We start from the raw sequence: 17624 nt of genomic DNA on the forward strand, positions 1-17624 counted from the left end.
AAACCCATAACATTCCAAAAGGAGAGAGCAGATTTTTGCTTTTTTTGTAATTGGTCACTTCTCACAATATAAAAAATCTGATGTGTACACCAAATGACTTCCTTGCACAGAATATTAAATTATATGCATTTTTCCTGCATTTCATTTAAACTTATTGAATTTAATAAAATTTTAATTTAATCTAATCTACTTCGTTAATAGCGCATAAACCACAATAGAATAAATGCACTCTTTAAAATTCACTATATTTATTTACCATAGCAACACTCTGGTGCTAGGTTCATTTAACAGCTTTACATCTCATTCCTTTTATAACTTAAAATGCGAAAAAATTATATCATCTGAAGAATTATCTAATCATTGCCACATGTTCTATTCAAATACTATAATAAATCTAAAACAACGTATAAAAGAAATTAGAAAAATAAAAAAGAAACAGTTGTTGCTGTGAAGCTATTTCTTTAGACTGGTAACAAATCCACTATTCTGCTAAGTTTCAAATGTAAACAAATACAGCTGCTATGGTAAACAGAAATTAGGCTTAGCCGCACTTAACAACTTTTAAATTGTTGATAATTCTACAAATATGGCATGCAGGTTAACTAAAGGCATAAAAACCTTAACAGGAAGATAATAACAAAATAATTCAATCATTTTTAAAGCAAAAATGCATAATTTACCAACATATACCGGAACCAACATAGACCCTAACCGGAAGATACGAACAAAATAATTCAATCACTTTCAAAGCAAAAATGCATAATTTACCAACATATAAGAATAAAAAAACTGAGCTTATGGAGCCAAATATATATGTATTTATTTACTTTTGGTGCAGCCGATTGCCACTAAAAAAAGAGGTGCAAAACTACATCCTATAGCTGTCTTATATAAAAATTTCAACGTTCTGAGACTACTAGTTTTTGAGTTATGTGAAATACATACATATGCACGCACGTAAGTACAGACATCACGAAAAAATCTCTACTGAATCTATTTTAAATCAGTCTTATAATTTTTTTGGAGGAAAAGAGTCCTTTATTCTGTCCATACATATAGATGTAAAGCGAAAACATCATTAAATTGCATTTGATAGGGGTCAAAATGGGTATTTTTGTTGAAATATGGTACCTGAAATTTTTTGTGATTACAGTACTTCCTTTAATTTGTACAAGGAAGTAAAAATACATCATATATTACCTCTTAAGGAAATATGAAAGATTATGTTCCTGCACTCAGGATATTACTTAATTGTAATTGTTCTTCAATGCAGATCAGTTAAAATATGCAAGATGGCCAAGTGTTACATTCTTGGTATACGTCTCCAAATTTGATCTTTCATGATTTTTTTCGCTTTGAGGATTTATTAAAGATATTAGCCCCTATCCTATCAGATTACCCAAATTTTGCAGAAAATGTTATAATACTGCATTCTATTAACTACTGCACTGCTAGATATGACATAAAACAGCACATCACACTGATGTCCCTTGATTTATTCAATATAAAATATCTAGCAAGCATTTCACTTTTCCCTACCAAGTGACACATCACATGTTTTTGTATTGAAAGGAAAAAATATTTTAGCAAAAAGGTGAAATTTACTTAAAACATAACTGATATAAGCTCATTTCTATATCAAATGAAAATGAAAATTCTGTGTTACATGATAAAAGGTATGATACTTAATTCATTTCAAAGATCTATGTCTCGTGGCATTTTGAAAGGCGTAATAGGTAATTAAACTGATTTTTTTGTCATTAAAGGCAAAGCACGTGACAGCTATCTGCCTAAGAGCATGGGAAACATTTTAAGAAAAACTAAGCCACCAGTGGCTAAATAGGTAAGACAGCTGAATACTGGTAGTTCAACCCAAGTCAAATCCTGAAAAGGCTAGCAGCCTATTTTTAACTGATATTTTTTGCTCAACAGACTTTTATACAAGTTAGATTTCACATTTGAAAAACATGTCCACTCAAAATGTTGAAATTGTTTTCATAAAATTCAGTATCTTATTTCAAGAAAACTTGTACATACGAGGGTTGGAACTTTAATAGTGGCAACTATTTATTTACAAGGAATACAAAAGTGATTCATGTCACCATGTTTTACAGTCCTTCAATATAGTTGCCAGCATTGTGTACAACCTGTTTCCAATGATGTGAAAGTCGCAGAATACCTGTAGCAGCGCCTGTTTTATTGATAGTTTGAATGGACCGGTCTACTGCTGCAAGAATCTCAGGAACAGTTTGGAAGCGAGTGCCACGAAGTGGTTCCTTCATCTTACGAATTAAGTCATAGTCACAAGGGCTTAGATCTGGGGAGTATGGTGGATGGTAAAGCACTTCCCAGCCCCATCGCTTGAACAAATCAGTCCCAGCTTGCGCTGCATGCGGCCGAGCATTGTCATGCAAAATGAAAGGAGCGTTCTGCAGAAAGTGTCGCCGTTTTTTTTCTTAAAGCTGGTCTGAGATTGTGCTCCAAAAATGAGCAGTAATACTGCGCAGTGACGGTCTGCTGTGGGGGAACGGTATGCGTTAGGATGACACCATCACAGCCGTACACGAGAATCACCATAACTTTCACATTGCTGGGGTTCTGACGAAATTTCGAACGTTGTGGTGACCGGTGATGACGCCATTCGTTTGATTGGCGTTTCAGTTCTGGCTGGTACGATCGGGCCCAAGTCTCATCCAGCGTAATGATATGGCGTAAAAAGGCATCTCCTTCGCGCTCATAGCACTCCAGGTGGGTTCGGGCAGCATCGTATCGTAGCCATTTCTGCATTTCCGTCAATTGATGTGGAATCCATCGTGAAGCAATTTTTCTCATGGACAGGCATTCTTTTCAGAATGTGCAGCACAGTTGTATGCGCTAATCCTGTTTGTCCGGTCAGCTGACGAATCGTTTGGCGGCGATCACTGTCCATTAGTGTGGCAACAGCTTGCACGTCTGCATCGCTGACACTCAGACGACCTGGCCGCAGCATGTCTGCCACGTTTTGGCTTCCTTCATTGAATGCTTTCACCCATCTTGCTACGGTTCTGTAATGCAATGCAGATTCCCCGCAAGCCTCTTGAAGCCCTTGATGACACTGTCGTGCTGTACGACCTCTGGCACATTCAATTTTTATCCAACATCGTTGTTCTTGTTTTGAAAACAACCTGACAACACTTACTTTAGACCACGAGCTAATACAAGGATCCGTTCTTCGCGTCACTCCGCATGCGCGTGATGTAGGCAGGACGAGTCTTTTTGTTGAGAGGTAAGGTAGGTATGTAGTTTACGTGTGGTATATGCGATATTCTTTGGTTTTGTTGCATAGCGTTTTTTCAGCTGTGTTGCCACTATTAAAGTTCCAATCCTCGTATATTTAGCATTTTAAATAATTTATTTAAAGGAAATAAAACCTACAGTCAACTTTTATAAACATGTTCCATGCATTTATACATATTCACTGAATTAAATATGAAGTATCTTATACATTTATGAGCAAACATTGTAGATATTTGAAAATTAATTTATTAACTTTTATATACTTATACCTACAGGTAGGCAGATAAACAGATATATAACTACTCATATAAAATTGCTTCATAAACTAGTACAAATATCTCAACTCATAATTTAGAAACATTAGACTTATAAATTTATGAATGATTATAAATTTAAATTTAAATACGACAAATAAGTCTCATATTTAAATATTTTACTTTACTTTGGTTTCTTATTCATAGGAAACCAAAGAAAAAAGGGAGTACATAGAAAGTAATCATCATTATTTAATATTTCCTATTTCAGTTAAATGTAATTTAATCTCTGGAAACAGACAATCCACCTTAGTGGACAATTCACATTAGCAGGAAGTTCCTGGATCCCCCTATACCTCAAAGCAGGAGATCATTTAGTGCACATTCCCAGAAAACAGACAAAAGCCTCGGTTTGATGAGTATGTGATAACAAAAAGTTGTGCTCTATTGATTTAGCATCTATAATTATTATCTTAATATGAGTGTCTGATGTTGTAGAGACATTTAGGATTTTTTTTAAAGCAGGAGATGTGAAAAATGTGCAATGTCCTCACTGGGATTCGAGTCATTAGAATTTTTTTTTGAAGAAGGAGAGATGAAAAATGTGCCTATAAATTCCCTCTCCGGGACTCGAACCATGGACCTCTCAAATATGCGCCTAGTGCGTTGACCACTATACCATGAAGGCACGCTAAGAATGCAGGAGAAATACCTTATAACATCAATGAATACACTTAATTACCTTGGTTCAGTACTGTAAGGATTCCATTTCTTCAAAAAAATATTTTCAATTTCAGTTATTAAATTTGCAGCAGAATCTTTATTTACAAAGGCTTGTTTAAATTTCCAGCCTGTGTTAAAAGAAAAAAAAAATTTAGATACATAGTATCAGTCATAGTATAGTTATTATTATTATTATTATTACTACTTCTTAATATGATTTAAACAGAGCATATAGAAGGAATTCTAAATAAATTAATCCAAGAATTCTAAATAAAATAACAACATATGTGACCAAAAAAATATAGCTGCATTTATAAAATCATGTATATCAAGTGCATATTTTGTACTACTGGTGTGGTAACAAATTTCTGAATTATCACCACTATTACAACTTCACAACTTGTGTACCATCAAACTAATAATTGGTTTAAAAGTAAACAAAGCTCGCTGCTATTTAAAATAAATAAAATATTGGAAAAAATAAACAGTTAAAAAATTAATACATTTTGAAATTTTCTTTTTAACTGATTTCTAATATGATTTTAAAAGCAGCTGATTCAAAAAGTAAATAAATGACATAAAAAACCAACCATTATACTTTAAAGTGGAGGAAAAATTAATTTTGTTTTCAATTAAAAAAATATGCTATCAAAAGTTTTAAGTCAAACAGTATTGTTAGAAATGGTTAAAATATGTCTAATAATGTAAAAATAAAAATAAAGTGGGACAAAGGAATTTAAAACCTCCCCCCCCCAAAAAAAATACCCCAGGATATAATAAGACAAAATACAAATTTATGAAGAAGTATAATTCATTGTATAAGTTATATACCAATTTCAGGGAAACTTTTTTCATTTGCTTCTTCATTAAAAGCTTGATTTTCATGCAATATATTTGCAGCATTCAAACAACACCTTAAAGGTAATGAATCCTGTCCTAAAAGTTCTATGAATGAAATAGATGCTGCACAAATATCAGCACTTCTGTAATTTAACAAAGCATAATCCATCACATCTTTACATGTAGAACGTACTCTGAAAATAAAATATATATTGAAACAAATACTTTGATTGACATACATAAATAAATGTTAAATGATGATCTCTTTCAATAAAATGATTTCATTTTATTTAACTTAAATATAAAAAAAAGACTGATATTTCTAAACTTACTATACTGTTTTACACTTGACAATACTAATACCAAACAGTCAAAATAAAAGTTAATGTGTTAGATAAATTTAAATTCCTTAGCTAAGTATAAAATTCTTAGATAAAAATTGCTTTTCCTTTTTTTTTTTCATTTTTTTCATTTTAAGGTGCAATACACTTTGATACCTTTAAATAGATTAATTAACTTCTTATCTTAATTAATTACCAAATAATAACAAAATAAAGAAAAATAATATGTCAGCTAAACAAAAAGTAAGCAATTTACAATTTAATACATTGGAATTTTTAATAATCCTTGAGGACAGTAAAAGTAAACAACTTTATTCATAAGAAAAATTTTAACATCTTCTACCATATTTAATTATTATTCAGACAAATTTTCTTGATAACATTATAAAATTTAAGCTGCTAATTTTAATTTTATATTGCATTTTCAATATTTGTCTAACACTTTCCTTTTCTTGAATTTATTACATTATTATGTTTCATAATCTGAGCAATAACTCAGGAACTTAAAAATGGCAATGCTGAAAAATATATAGCAGTCATAGATCTACATTAGTTACATTAGACTTAAATTTAATCTTATTTCTTGATTCTAGGGAATCGAAATTACTTTTTTGTTATGTTTATTTTCCCCCAATAAAATAAAATCTACCTTTATTTATTAAATATTGTGCTTCGCACTTAAACCCTAAAATTAAATTCAAGAGCAATACCGCAAAATAATTTTAAAATAAGCATATCTTTAGAATTTCCAATATGTAACCTTGCACTGGAGATCGTTTTTTTTTTTTTTTTTTTTTTTTTTTTTTTTTTTTTTTTTTTTTTACACTGTTGCCATTGCTCACTTTGAAATCGTTGAGTTTGTTAATAAAAAATTCATTAAAGTATTACACAACATGAAATCGATAATAAAAAAAATTCCAAATTTCAAATTAGGGCTTCCAAATTAGATGCCCATATTCGGTGGAGGATTACATTATTCAAAATTTGATGACCCTAGGTATAGTTGTTTTATCACAGTGTGAGAAACACACATACATTTATGCAGATTCTTAATTATTTAATTTCTTTAAATATAATACAGGGCTGCTATGTTTGGTGGCAACAATTTGAAAAGTGAACTGACATTTATAGTGAATCAACGTAAAATGCCAAAACAAAATTAATAGTCCTTCTGGGCAAATTCTCCCTTTGGACTAAAAAGGTAAAAAATTTATGTCACAAGAATGACTGAATACTTATTAATTTTTCAAATAAATAAATTTAAAAAAACTCAGTTTTTCTAAGAATTTGTTGGACTATTAAGCTTCTAAAAATCTAATTTAATCTTCTTAGTATGGATTTAACCAGATTCTTTTATTACTGCTAGCCATAGTTTTCTCCATTTATTTTGTATTACTAATTCAATCATTATTTCAAACAAATATTTTGTTTTCAAAATTTGCATTCCAATTCTTTCCATATATATTTGATAAGGTTTAAATCTTGGCACTGAGGAGGTATTTTGAATATTTCAAGAATATTAACTGGCAGCCTCACAAACATGCATTCATAGAAGAATTCTTAAAAGTCATTCATTATCTTGGAACTATTCTGCACATTTAGTTTATGTTCCAGTGATTTCAAATTCCATTTTAAAATATCAATTGATCAACTGTAACATCAATAAAGTTAAGATTACAATTTCAATGAGTAACATATAATCCTATATCAAAACCAATGCTTTGCAATTTTAATGTTGCAACTTGCATTAGTTTCTGAATTTTCCTGTGGTTCTTCTACACGTTAATAACCAATGAGAGGTAATAAATTACCTTCTTTTATCAAATATTATGTTCTAGTATTCAGAATTTTCATTTCATGTAAATTTCAAGAAAGAAAGATGGAATTTCCAGTTCTTTCAATAAGATAAAACTTCTAACATGCTGCCCAGCTATTATAAAATTTTTTTAAAATCAGGTTGGACATTTGTTTGTAATTAATCAGTCACTTAGCCACCTCACCAGAGAACACTGACTAGGGCATACCATAAGGGGTAGACCTATAGTTCCTGCAATGAAAATGTTAGCATCTCATACATGTGATTAAAAAAAAAAAAAAAAAAAAAAAACAGATAGATCTGTTATCTTTTTTCAATAGTGAAGAATAGAATCATGGAAACAGCAGATAATATCAAAGACACTGCTGTAGTTCAGTTAAACAAAATATAATTTTTTTGCTCTTCCAAGTCATTGAAAGCACAGACATATCAGGCAATGCTAATTAGTCTTTTGTAAGGTGTGATTTTGAGAATACATCTACTGAAGAATTTCTTTTTTGCAAACCATTGACTACAAGAACAGCAGCATAAGAAAATTTTAACATGTGACTGAGCAGCAACAGGTCTATGAAGGGCTTTTCCCAAAAATAAAGGCTTTGGCACCAGAGTGTGTATGGTTGCATTGTAGCACACATAGAGAAGCCTTGACCATAATAAAAATGACATTACTTACACAAACTGCTATATAAGAGTGTATAAAATTTATAAATTTTACAAAACATCAATGATTATCCAGAGGAAATGTTTTGAAGTTTGGAAATGAGAGAAGCTTTTTAATGTTTTTAAACCAGCATCCTCCAGTGGCTAAAGATATAACATTTGAATTTAAAGATAATTTTATTGATGTTAATTAGTTGATGAAGCTATCTTACCTTTGTGATATTTTTGATTTTTTAAATAAATTAAATCTTTTATTACAAAGCAAAAATATAACCACATTTAAAGGGACAGAAAAGATGCAAAAGCTCAGCTTAGGGACTCTGAGTGTGATGCTATCAGAACCATACTTAAGCTTGCTTAGTATATACCCTTTAAAAGAAATAAATGATGCACTTAATAAATGTTTCTTGCCCACCATAAAATAAGCAAATTATTTCCACAACCTACTTTTGAGATATATATATATTGGTTTTGTTTTTGCATGAGTTTTGATGATGTATAAAAATGAGCTCAATCTATTAATTTAGACAACTAAAAATGGTAATCTGTTAATCAGACCATTAAGAAAACATTTCTTGATTTGTATGCAGATCTTTTTTCTATCTTCTGCAGAATTCTAAAATAAGAATTTTACAAGTAATTTTTTAAATACATATGGAGCAAATTTGAATAAATACCTGGAAATTGATAATCCTGTTTCTAAAACAACCTCCTGAGCTATAAATTTCAGATATGCATAATTTGGCCGTCCTTCCATTAAATAATATAGGTAAGTTAGATCTTTCTTCAAGCCATATTGTTCAGAAAGACTTTTAAGAGAAAAATGAGGAAGTTCAGTTTGAGCATCTAGAATCAAAATTAATGTTTTTATAGTTAAAATAAAATATGTATTTTTAACAGAAATTCAAATAAATAAAACATGCAAAAACTGAATATTGAATATGGAATTTAAAATTTTTTGAAATATTCTACAATTACTAGGCTGACATAACATAAATGGAGTCATATTTGTATCAAATAAATAATGTTAAGGGAAATATTTTATGCACCTTTATGCAAATGCTGTCATGCATTAAGGAATGACTCAAAATATATTGATGAGCCTACTCGAGATAGCTTATACGTACTAAATTATGGAATCATGAGCATATTAATAAAGTAGCTTTCTGTTAACAGGCTGTCAGTTGCCAAATGTGCATCAAAGTACTGAATGTGATAGCCTATTTGTATTTAAATATTGTGTGATGAACAGCTGTGCAATGGCAATATACATGATGTTTAATGGACAAAATGCCAATGCTATGCATTATCCCAAGATTAACTCTTGGAATTTTTTTAAAGTGGAAATAGATCACTATATAAAGGAAAAAATAGAAATTTCTCTCTTTCCATGTAAACAATGATACGTTTTTCCTTAAAAAAAATCAGAGAATTGCACAAATGCGCCATCAAGCATAGCCTTGCAATAAACAATATATATAAAAGTTATTCATTTCATGAAGCTTTATATATCATTTGGATTGCCATCATCTACTTAGGTTTTACACCAACATTTATACTTGCCACTGCCATTAATAAAAAAGTATCAAGGATATTTACAATTTTCTAATATAAGCCATATTCTATTACTATATATTTTGTTTATTAAATTAAATCATGAATTAAAAATGAAAAGATAAAATCTAAACATTTCTTAAAAGCAATTTAAATACAAAAATATGTATTTTTTTTAAATTTATATGCCAAAAAATAAATTAAATAAATAAAATAAAATTGAATTGATTTTTTTTTCTTCCTGAGAGGGCAAAATAAGCTACCTTTCATTTTATTTAAAAAATTAAATCTATAAGTTATTTTTGAAGAGTTGTAACTATAACCAACACAGTGTCCTAAGCTTAGGGGCAGGGGCTTGAGTGAAGATAATATATTTTTTTTAATACTGGAGAATTTATTTTAAAAAACTGAAAAATTAAATTGCTAAAGATACTTATCCTTCCACTTTCAAGACGAGAAATTATTTGTAATTAAATAAAGAATAATAGCTACGAATGCAGAGATGACTAATCAGATTATTTCTTTCCTGTTACCAAATGGCACATTATGCAGGATAACTTTAAATGAAAGACTAAAGGGGGAAATTAAGAGTTACTACAGAGAATGAGGGGAAAAGGGATTCTAGTGATTATAGATAGCAATATGCATGCTTAGGTGATACACTGCTTTTATTTTTGTTGATACACTGCTTTTATTTTTGTTTGGATTTGTGAGAATTGCTGCACTTTCAGAGCCTAGTTTTTTGGACTTTTGGAATGCATAACAAATGATGGAAGATCCAGAATCCAGGCTAATGCTTGTATTGCTTACAAACAGTGGTGCAGGCATGGGAATGCAAACAAAATAATTGATAAAAGAATGGAGAATGAAAATAAAGCTTCTGGCACAAAGCTATTCATATAATTATTAATGAGAACCTAACTCTTATAATCTATAATCTTGCTTTTCATGGGAGTAGTGAGAGACTTGAACATAGCAATAAAGGAAATTTCCTATCAATCACTGATCTCTGGCCAACATATGATTCAGTGTTGTAAGAACTGCTCCAGCATCCACATGGTGTAACAAGAAACTTAAGTCCCCAAATCCAAAATGAATTTATCAACTTAGCAATTGAAGTTAAAAATGACATCATTTGGGAACTTCAAAATGGCCTATTTTTTACAATAATTTTGAAACAATTCAAAATGTTTTTAAAGTTGCCTAACAGAGTAAAATTTACAGATATGTGAAAAAAGTGAATGACAAAATAAGACAACTTGTTGAATTAAAAATCTGTGAAGTTTTTATTTCTTTTAGAAAAATAAAAGATAAATTATCAAAAGGCTTTGAAGAAGAAATCATGAAATGGCTTCATGAGAATTGTTAGGATTTATGTCACGGGCAAGAATATGATGGTGGAGCAGTAATGAGTGGGACATACAATAGTGTGCAACAATATATTGGGTTGTAACAAAAGTTTTCCACCACTGCAGATATCATCTGTGCAAACAGTCCTATTGGGCATGTTTAATCATATTTTGTCAAATGATTTTTGGCATTTGATAGAAAAAGACATGCATTAGAACACTGTGTTATGAAATTTGTAAAAACATATCGTTAGCATTAAGTCCAAAGTGTCTGAAATGGAACTACCATGCTACCAGATTAGAACCACCATTTACTTCCGGTTGTGTTAGAATAAGTCTGCGACAGAATGTCATCAAACCATATGTACAGCTTCAGATACTAATGCTGTATCATATGACACTGTGAAAGTTCAAAAACAAGGACTACGATATTTAAGAAGCAGAGCGCTCTGGCTGGCCTACTGATATTGATGAAGCCCACCTGCAAGAACTTGAGGAAGAAGATCAGTATGCAACCACTTGAGAGCTTGCTAAGGGAGTTAGTGCCATGACCATAAGTCGCATTATGCATCACATAAACTTGATGTACAATTCAATGGCTGGGTGCCACATCAGCTGACTCAAGCAGATGACAGACGTGTTTGGGCCTGCACTAATTTGCTTGAATATCAACCCAAAGACAAAATTCTGGACTGGATCATCACTTCTGATGAAAAGTGGATTTATTTCAATAACACAGGCCAAAAGAGGGTTGCTCTGCTCCTAAAGAGCCCATCGGCAGCATCACAAAGTACAATTTGACTTACAAAAAGATCATGCTTTGTATCTGGTGGGATTGCTGTGGTATCATCCACAAAAAGTATCTGGCAAAAGGTAAAACCCTTGATAGTAAGGTGTACAATGAGATGCTAGTCTGTGTTGATGCTGCAATCAAAGAAAAATGTCAAACTGAGTCCCGGCACAAAAAGGTAATGTTCTATCAAGATAATACAAGACCACATGTGTCTCTGCATTAACCACCTGGACTCTGTGTGGACTCCAATGGGATCTTTTGACACACCCACCATATAACTCAACATTGCTCCTTCAGACTTCTACCTTCTTTCACACCTGCAGCTACATCTTTTTGGTACTATCTTCCATTCTGCACAGGGCGTCCGAAATGAAATTGATCTGTTTTTGGACTCGCCACCAAGTTCTGGACCGAAGAATTTGAAAAACCAAAATGTTGGCAGAAAAATCATAGATTATGTGATGATTACTATCTGCTTTAAGGTACTGCTTTCGTGTTTTTTTTTTTTTCTAACTTTATTAAGAACATTTTTTGGCAGAAAACTTTCATTACAACCAGATATGATAGAAAAGCTCTACCCCCACCATGCTTATTTTGTATGGCATATCACCTAATTTTAGTTTTAAAAGATGCTAATGAAGGAAACACAGAACTATGACAGTTTTTTTAAACTGTCCAAAATGTATACAGCTATTTTGTTATCAGAGTGGATCATTTAAAGCAAAAATGACACTACATGTTCTAAATCCAACTCATTAGGCTAACAGATATGATATAGTGCATATCTTAAAGCATAGTTTTGGTAATGTGATGAAATGTCTCAACAGGTAAAAAAGCAAGGAAAGGAATGAAGTGATACAACTAAAGAAAAACTGGAAGCATCTGACATTGTCCTACTCTAGCTTATAATGCAAAGTTTTAGGATTTTCAGAAGTCTTTGCAATCTAAAATGGTAGATCTATTTATCAGCATATGGATTACTAGAGAATGACTTGCTAAAAAGTACCAAAATAATTTAGAGTAATTGTATTTTACCTAATGACCTATGTTATCACTGTTTAAAAGGTATGAAGTATGTTCTTGATATTTACAAGTATTTCAACACAAATTTCCAATGAAAACAAATGGAAAAGGAAACCCATGACAAAGCAGTTGATTTTGTGCAGAAGTTTCCAGAGAATGCTTCATCAATATTTCCATCCCAGTTATCTTTAGTTAATGCATCACTTAAAGAGGATAACTAAGGTGCCATTTAAAGAGAAGCTTGAAAAAATGGTATTTGGAATCGGATTAAAAAATGTATATCTGTATGAATTGTCTGTATTGCAATTACATATATTTGTATACATGCACATACATTCGTACTTACATATATACATGCATACAAGAATGAATACATACATACATCATGAATGAATACATACATACATCATGAATGAATACATACATCCATTCACACATGCATACATTTCTGAGGCTGGTCCTGATAACAGAACAGTACCAAAAAATAAATAGAGTCAAAGGATTAACAAAATTGTTGATAATAAATCACAGAATTTTTCGTATGCACAGCATGCATCACATACTTAATGGTTTCTATGACCAAGGCCATAACAACCATTGGGGCAGTGTCCCATGGTCCAAAACTTCTGAATGAGGAGGGGGAAAAAACTATTGGTTCTTTATACTTCCACTTTTCAAGCCAAGAAAATTGTTTATCTAATTAGAAATAAAAGTTTATTTCTAATTAAATAAAAAATGATACCATGAATGCATCAATGACTGATAAGGTTATGTCAACCCTGTTACTTGAAGGCACCACTATATAGCCAACTTAGATGAAAGACTTCTGGGCAAAGCTAGGAGTCACCAGAAAGTATGACTGAAAATGACAGTGTACATGAGAATGTTCTGGTAGCATCCTGCGGTCGAGTTGTAGAGTTCCTCACTTTGTAATTCTAGGCTAATGTTGGAAGTGAAGAATCTTAAGAACTGATAAGCAAATAAGCGCTTAAGTTCGGGCGACAAGAAACAACAAGATAGAAGGGTATCTAACCCTTTATTATTCCAATAAGATTTAACAAAACTCCGCCTGGGAGTGTAAAAACAAAGCCCTCCCTCTGGCTGGAACTTAAGAGACTAAAAATTAAACTAAAACTAAGATTAACTAAGGAAATATAGCCGAAGTTATCAAGATTCAAATCGAGTTGGCCCCTTAACTTATTTGATACGAAGCTTAGCAAATGCCTGAGTACGGCCGAGCGTTATAACAGCTTTGAGATAGAGAGTGGCCAAAAAGGCAGACGCGCGTAAATCAGAAACTCTGACTCAGTAAGTAACTTCGTGGTTTAAATACTGCTCCTCCTCATTAAATATTCAGCAAGATTTCAAAACTACGTTCTGGCCGGAAGTAGTAAGTTGAAGTTAATTTGACAGGAAAGGAACTTTAATAAAATTAACATAATCCTTACAGAGTGTTTTTGAAGAACATTAGGCACTAAAAGATGAATCAAAGGCTTTGAAGACAGTGTGTTTTCTTATTCAGAAAGCAGATCATCAATTACCTTTCGTAATTGGTTTCCAGCAATTATATATAGCAATCTGTCTGCCTGTGTGGTCCCCTACAACTATTTTGAGAAATGTTTCGCTTTCACAGCCTAATTTCTTTGACTTTATAACTGAAGATTAACTGAACCTCCTCTTTGACTTAACAGGATTAAGAAGGAATCAAAAATAACATAACAGCTCGCATCAACAAGATATTTATTGAAAGTATTTTCATTTAATTAAAGTATATAAAGTTACTTTTATTATCATGAAAATGACTAACCATAACTAGAAAAAAAGCAGTTAAGGTTCAGAGAAACAATAAAAAGTGAGGCCCTTTATCCTCTGTCACCACAGGTTCCCAAGTCTCTAGTTATGATCTTGTATGTTTGCTCTCAAAACAGAAAAATTGAAAATAATAATTTTTACTTTTGCTAATTATAAAAAAAATGATAAATTTCAAAATAAAAATGGAATTTAACTATATTTCTTTTAAAGTTTTATTATATTTTTCTTCAAATTCTTTATCTGCATAGCAAAACAAAACTCACCTTCAGATTTCAGAGAGTTTGCTGACTGCCATCCAAACAGTTGACAAGTATCAAATATAATGCTACCCTACACAAATTCAGATACCATATATAAATGGACAAAATGTTTACACTCAAAATTAAACATAATATTTTATAAATTTATATAAAAATTACAAACAAAAAAATTCTTTTGTCTAATTTTATCATCATTAACATTAATTTTTTCAGCTGACTTTTTAGTGCATTGACAAGGCAAGCCATAATCAGCATTAAAAACATAGTGAGTTTAATCAAAGGTGACAAATGCTTCCAATTATAAACATCTCAAAAATCATATATAAAGTATTTTTCTCTCCATTTTAATGTTTGATATCCTTACTAAAACATTAGAAGACGAAACAAGTAAAAAAGTAAGTAAAATATACACCTGGACCTGAATTCAGCCTACATTAAGGTTAATTACAATAATTAGGTATTTATATTAATTTTTAAGGTTCATTACTATAATTAGCACATATGCTACATATGGTTCATTGCAATAATTTCAATAATTCAACTTAAGGCAACTGTATGAATAATTTTGGAAAGTTTTAAGCACAGCATTTATACTTCGAAAAATTCTTACCGAGGAAAAGAGAGTTCAATTTAACAACAAACTAAAGTTTTAGATTTTATTGAAAATAAATACTCTAATGAAATTTCACTTAAATTTATTATAGTAACGGCAAACATGGAAGAATAATTTGTGGTATTCCCCTTTGAAGATTCATATAATAATTACTAAAGCAAAAAATTTCACAAACCTTTAACAACTCATAAACAGTGACATCAGGGTGGAACCTTTCTTCTGGAGTTTTGAATAAATATTTACATAACAAAGGATAAGACTGAAATTTTTCTTTCAAATATGATGCTGGTGCACATGGTCTTTTTAGAATGTCATTCATAACTTCATTTAAAGGCTGTGATTTAAAAAGTAAAACTGCAAGGCTCAAAGAGAGTGGCACTTTCATAAGCAATTCAGTATTAGAAGGGTTTTCCAAGTTAAAAAGATACTGAGCTGTGCCAACAATAGCATCATATGCTAGCAGAACATCTGGAAAAAATAAAACATAATTACTACTTTAGATAAAGAAACATGTAGCTATAATTTAAGTAAATTTCCATCTGTTACATTATTATCATAGTAATGTTTGAAGACGATAAACATCAAATGAAACAGACTTTCTTTAACGTTCTACAGGTTACAGACATAAAGTTCTGCATAGAAGGATAGCTTTCCAATTTGTTACATAAATTCTGCCATCTCCTAAGGATCTAATTTTGAGTTGGATGTATATTAGGAGAAAAATAGTGAAGCTGGTCATAAGCTGGTCATTTTAGAATTGTAATTAAAAAAAAAAAATACCCATATTCATGATAACTTGGGGAACTCTGAAATTTCATGGGCAAACCGTAACAATTGAAGGGTTAAGTATACATAATTATTTTCTTATGGTGTTGGTAAAGGCTATCTTAAACTTCAAAATTTAAATCAAATTAAAATAAAGTTAGAAAACATACTGTATGGAGCACGTTTAAACAATAAGTTACTTTCTGTTCAGTCACATAATGAATAAAGGTTGCGTTGTTACATTTTATAGTAATAAGTACACTATTAAAAAGAATAGTGCACTTATAGCTTATGGCAACAGCCAACAAGGCTTATACAGGTTTAACTGCAAGCTGAAACAAAGTGAAAAAATATTTTGCTTATGCAACGTCTCATACAAATTGCATACTAAAATGACATATATGATTAGGCCACAGAAGTATAAATGCAATTAAAACACTTGAGAAAGATGATCTTGTAGATGGCATAAAACTTCGAAAATGCACTTATAATGTTGAATGTTCGATATGTATTACAAGTTAAATTAATAGAGAAACCTTAACCAAAAGGGGTGTTTCAGATATAAGAATCCACTAGATTTAGTGCATACAGATGTGTGTAGGCCAATGGAAGCTGATAGCTTATGAGGAAAAAAAATATTTTGTAACTTTCATTGATGACTATTTGCTTTATACTGATATTTATTTTATTACTTCACAGGATGAAATATTTTCTCATCAAACTTAATCACTGAAGCAGCAAGCAGATCTTATTTGCAACTGCTGTGATTTATTTACTATCTGGCTTAGGATAGCATGACTAACATCAGAACATACACACGTAATTTAAAATAATTTATTAATTAATTAAGATGGTTAGATACGTGAAAAAATTTTATTACATTTAAAAAAAATTTTTTTGAAGTAAATTCAGTCATCAGAAAAAGATTAGTGTGCACATATAAGTGAAACCTTAAACGTAAAAGCTAAGAAAAGGCAAATATGATTTTCCAGGTTACTTCTCACATGTATAATTTTCTAGCTGTTATCTTTACTGCAACTTAATAGAAGACTAATCATGAGCATGGTAATAGTGATCAGATCATGGAGGTAAGAAAGGAAGGAGTAGTCGGCTCAGCCCTAAGAGTGAAGCACTCCTCCGAAGCTTCGGTCTCCAGATGGGGTGTTTTTTGTTTACATTCAGAAGATCCGTTGACAGCTCTTCGATAGTATTTCGACACATGACAGTTCCATACAAATCGGAAAAAGGGACATTTCCGCATAAAAGAAACATTCATTGTGTGATGGATAATAGCAATTTGTATAGTTTAGTGACATTTATGCAAAAATCACATCTTGGTTATTTTTCGATAACTAATAACAGAGATTTTGATTATGAATTTGTTTTATAAAAGTCTAAGCTGTTGAACTACAAAAATATTGATTTTAGCAAAAATGTTGTGCTTAAAGAATGAAAAATTACCTTATGGTACCTTTAAAATTGTCTACGTCTTTCGATGCCCTTGATAGAGCATTCGCTACTTTTATTTTATGATCCAAATGCCAA

The 17624-nt window shown here is 31.1% G+C and overlaps 1 protein-coding gene across 3 annotated transcripts in view; it reads right to left on the minus strand.

The window, feature by feature from the left end:
- Positions 1-17624, minus strand: part of LOC118194234 (spatacsin) — a 173380-nt gene that overhangs the window by 103609 nt on the left and 52147 nt on the right. For all 3 annotated transcript variants that reach the window (XM_035365449.2, XM_035365448.2, XM_035365450.2), the window contains 5 exons: positions 15490-15782; positions 14705-14771; positions 8588-8756; positions 5085-5287; positions 4273-4381 (listed from right to left, as the gene is read on the minus strand). In XM_035365449.2, the coding sequence (XP_035221340.1) occupies positions 4273-4381; positions 5085-5287; positions 8588-8756; positions 14705-14771; positions 15490-15782 (841 nt within the window). The remainder of the gene's footprint in view (positions 1-4272; positions 4382-5084; positions 5288-8587; positions 8757-14704; positions 14772-15489; positions 15783-17624) is intronic.

Source organism: Stegodyphus dumicola, chromosome 7 (genome assembly GCF_044657685.1).
Source record: "Stegodyphus dumicola isolate Sdum_Otavi_A_Nest chromosome 7, ASM4465768v1".
NCBI classification, from domain to species: Eukaryota; Metazoa; Arthropoda; class Arachnida; order Araneae; family Eresidae; genus Stegodyphus; species Stegodyphus dumicola.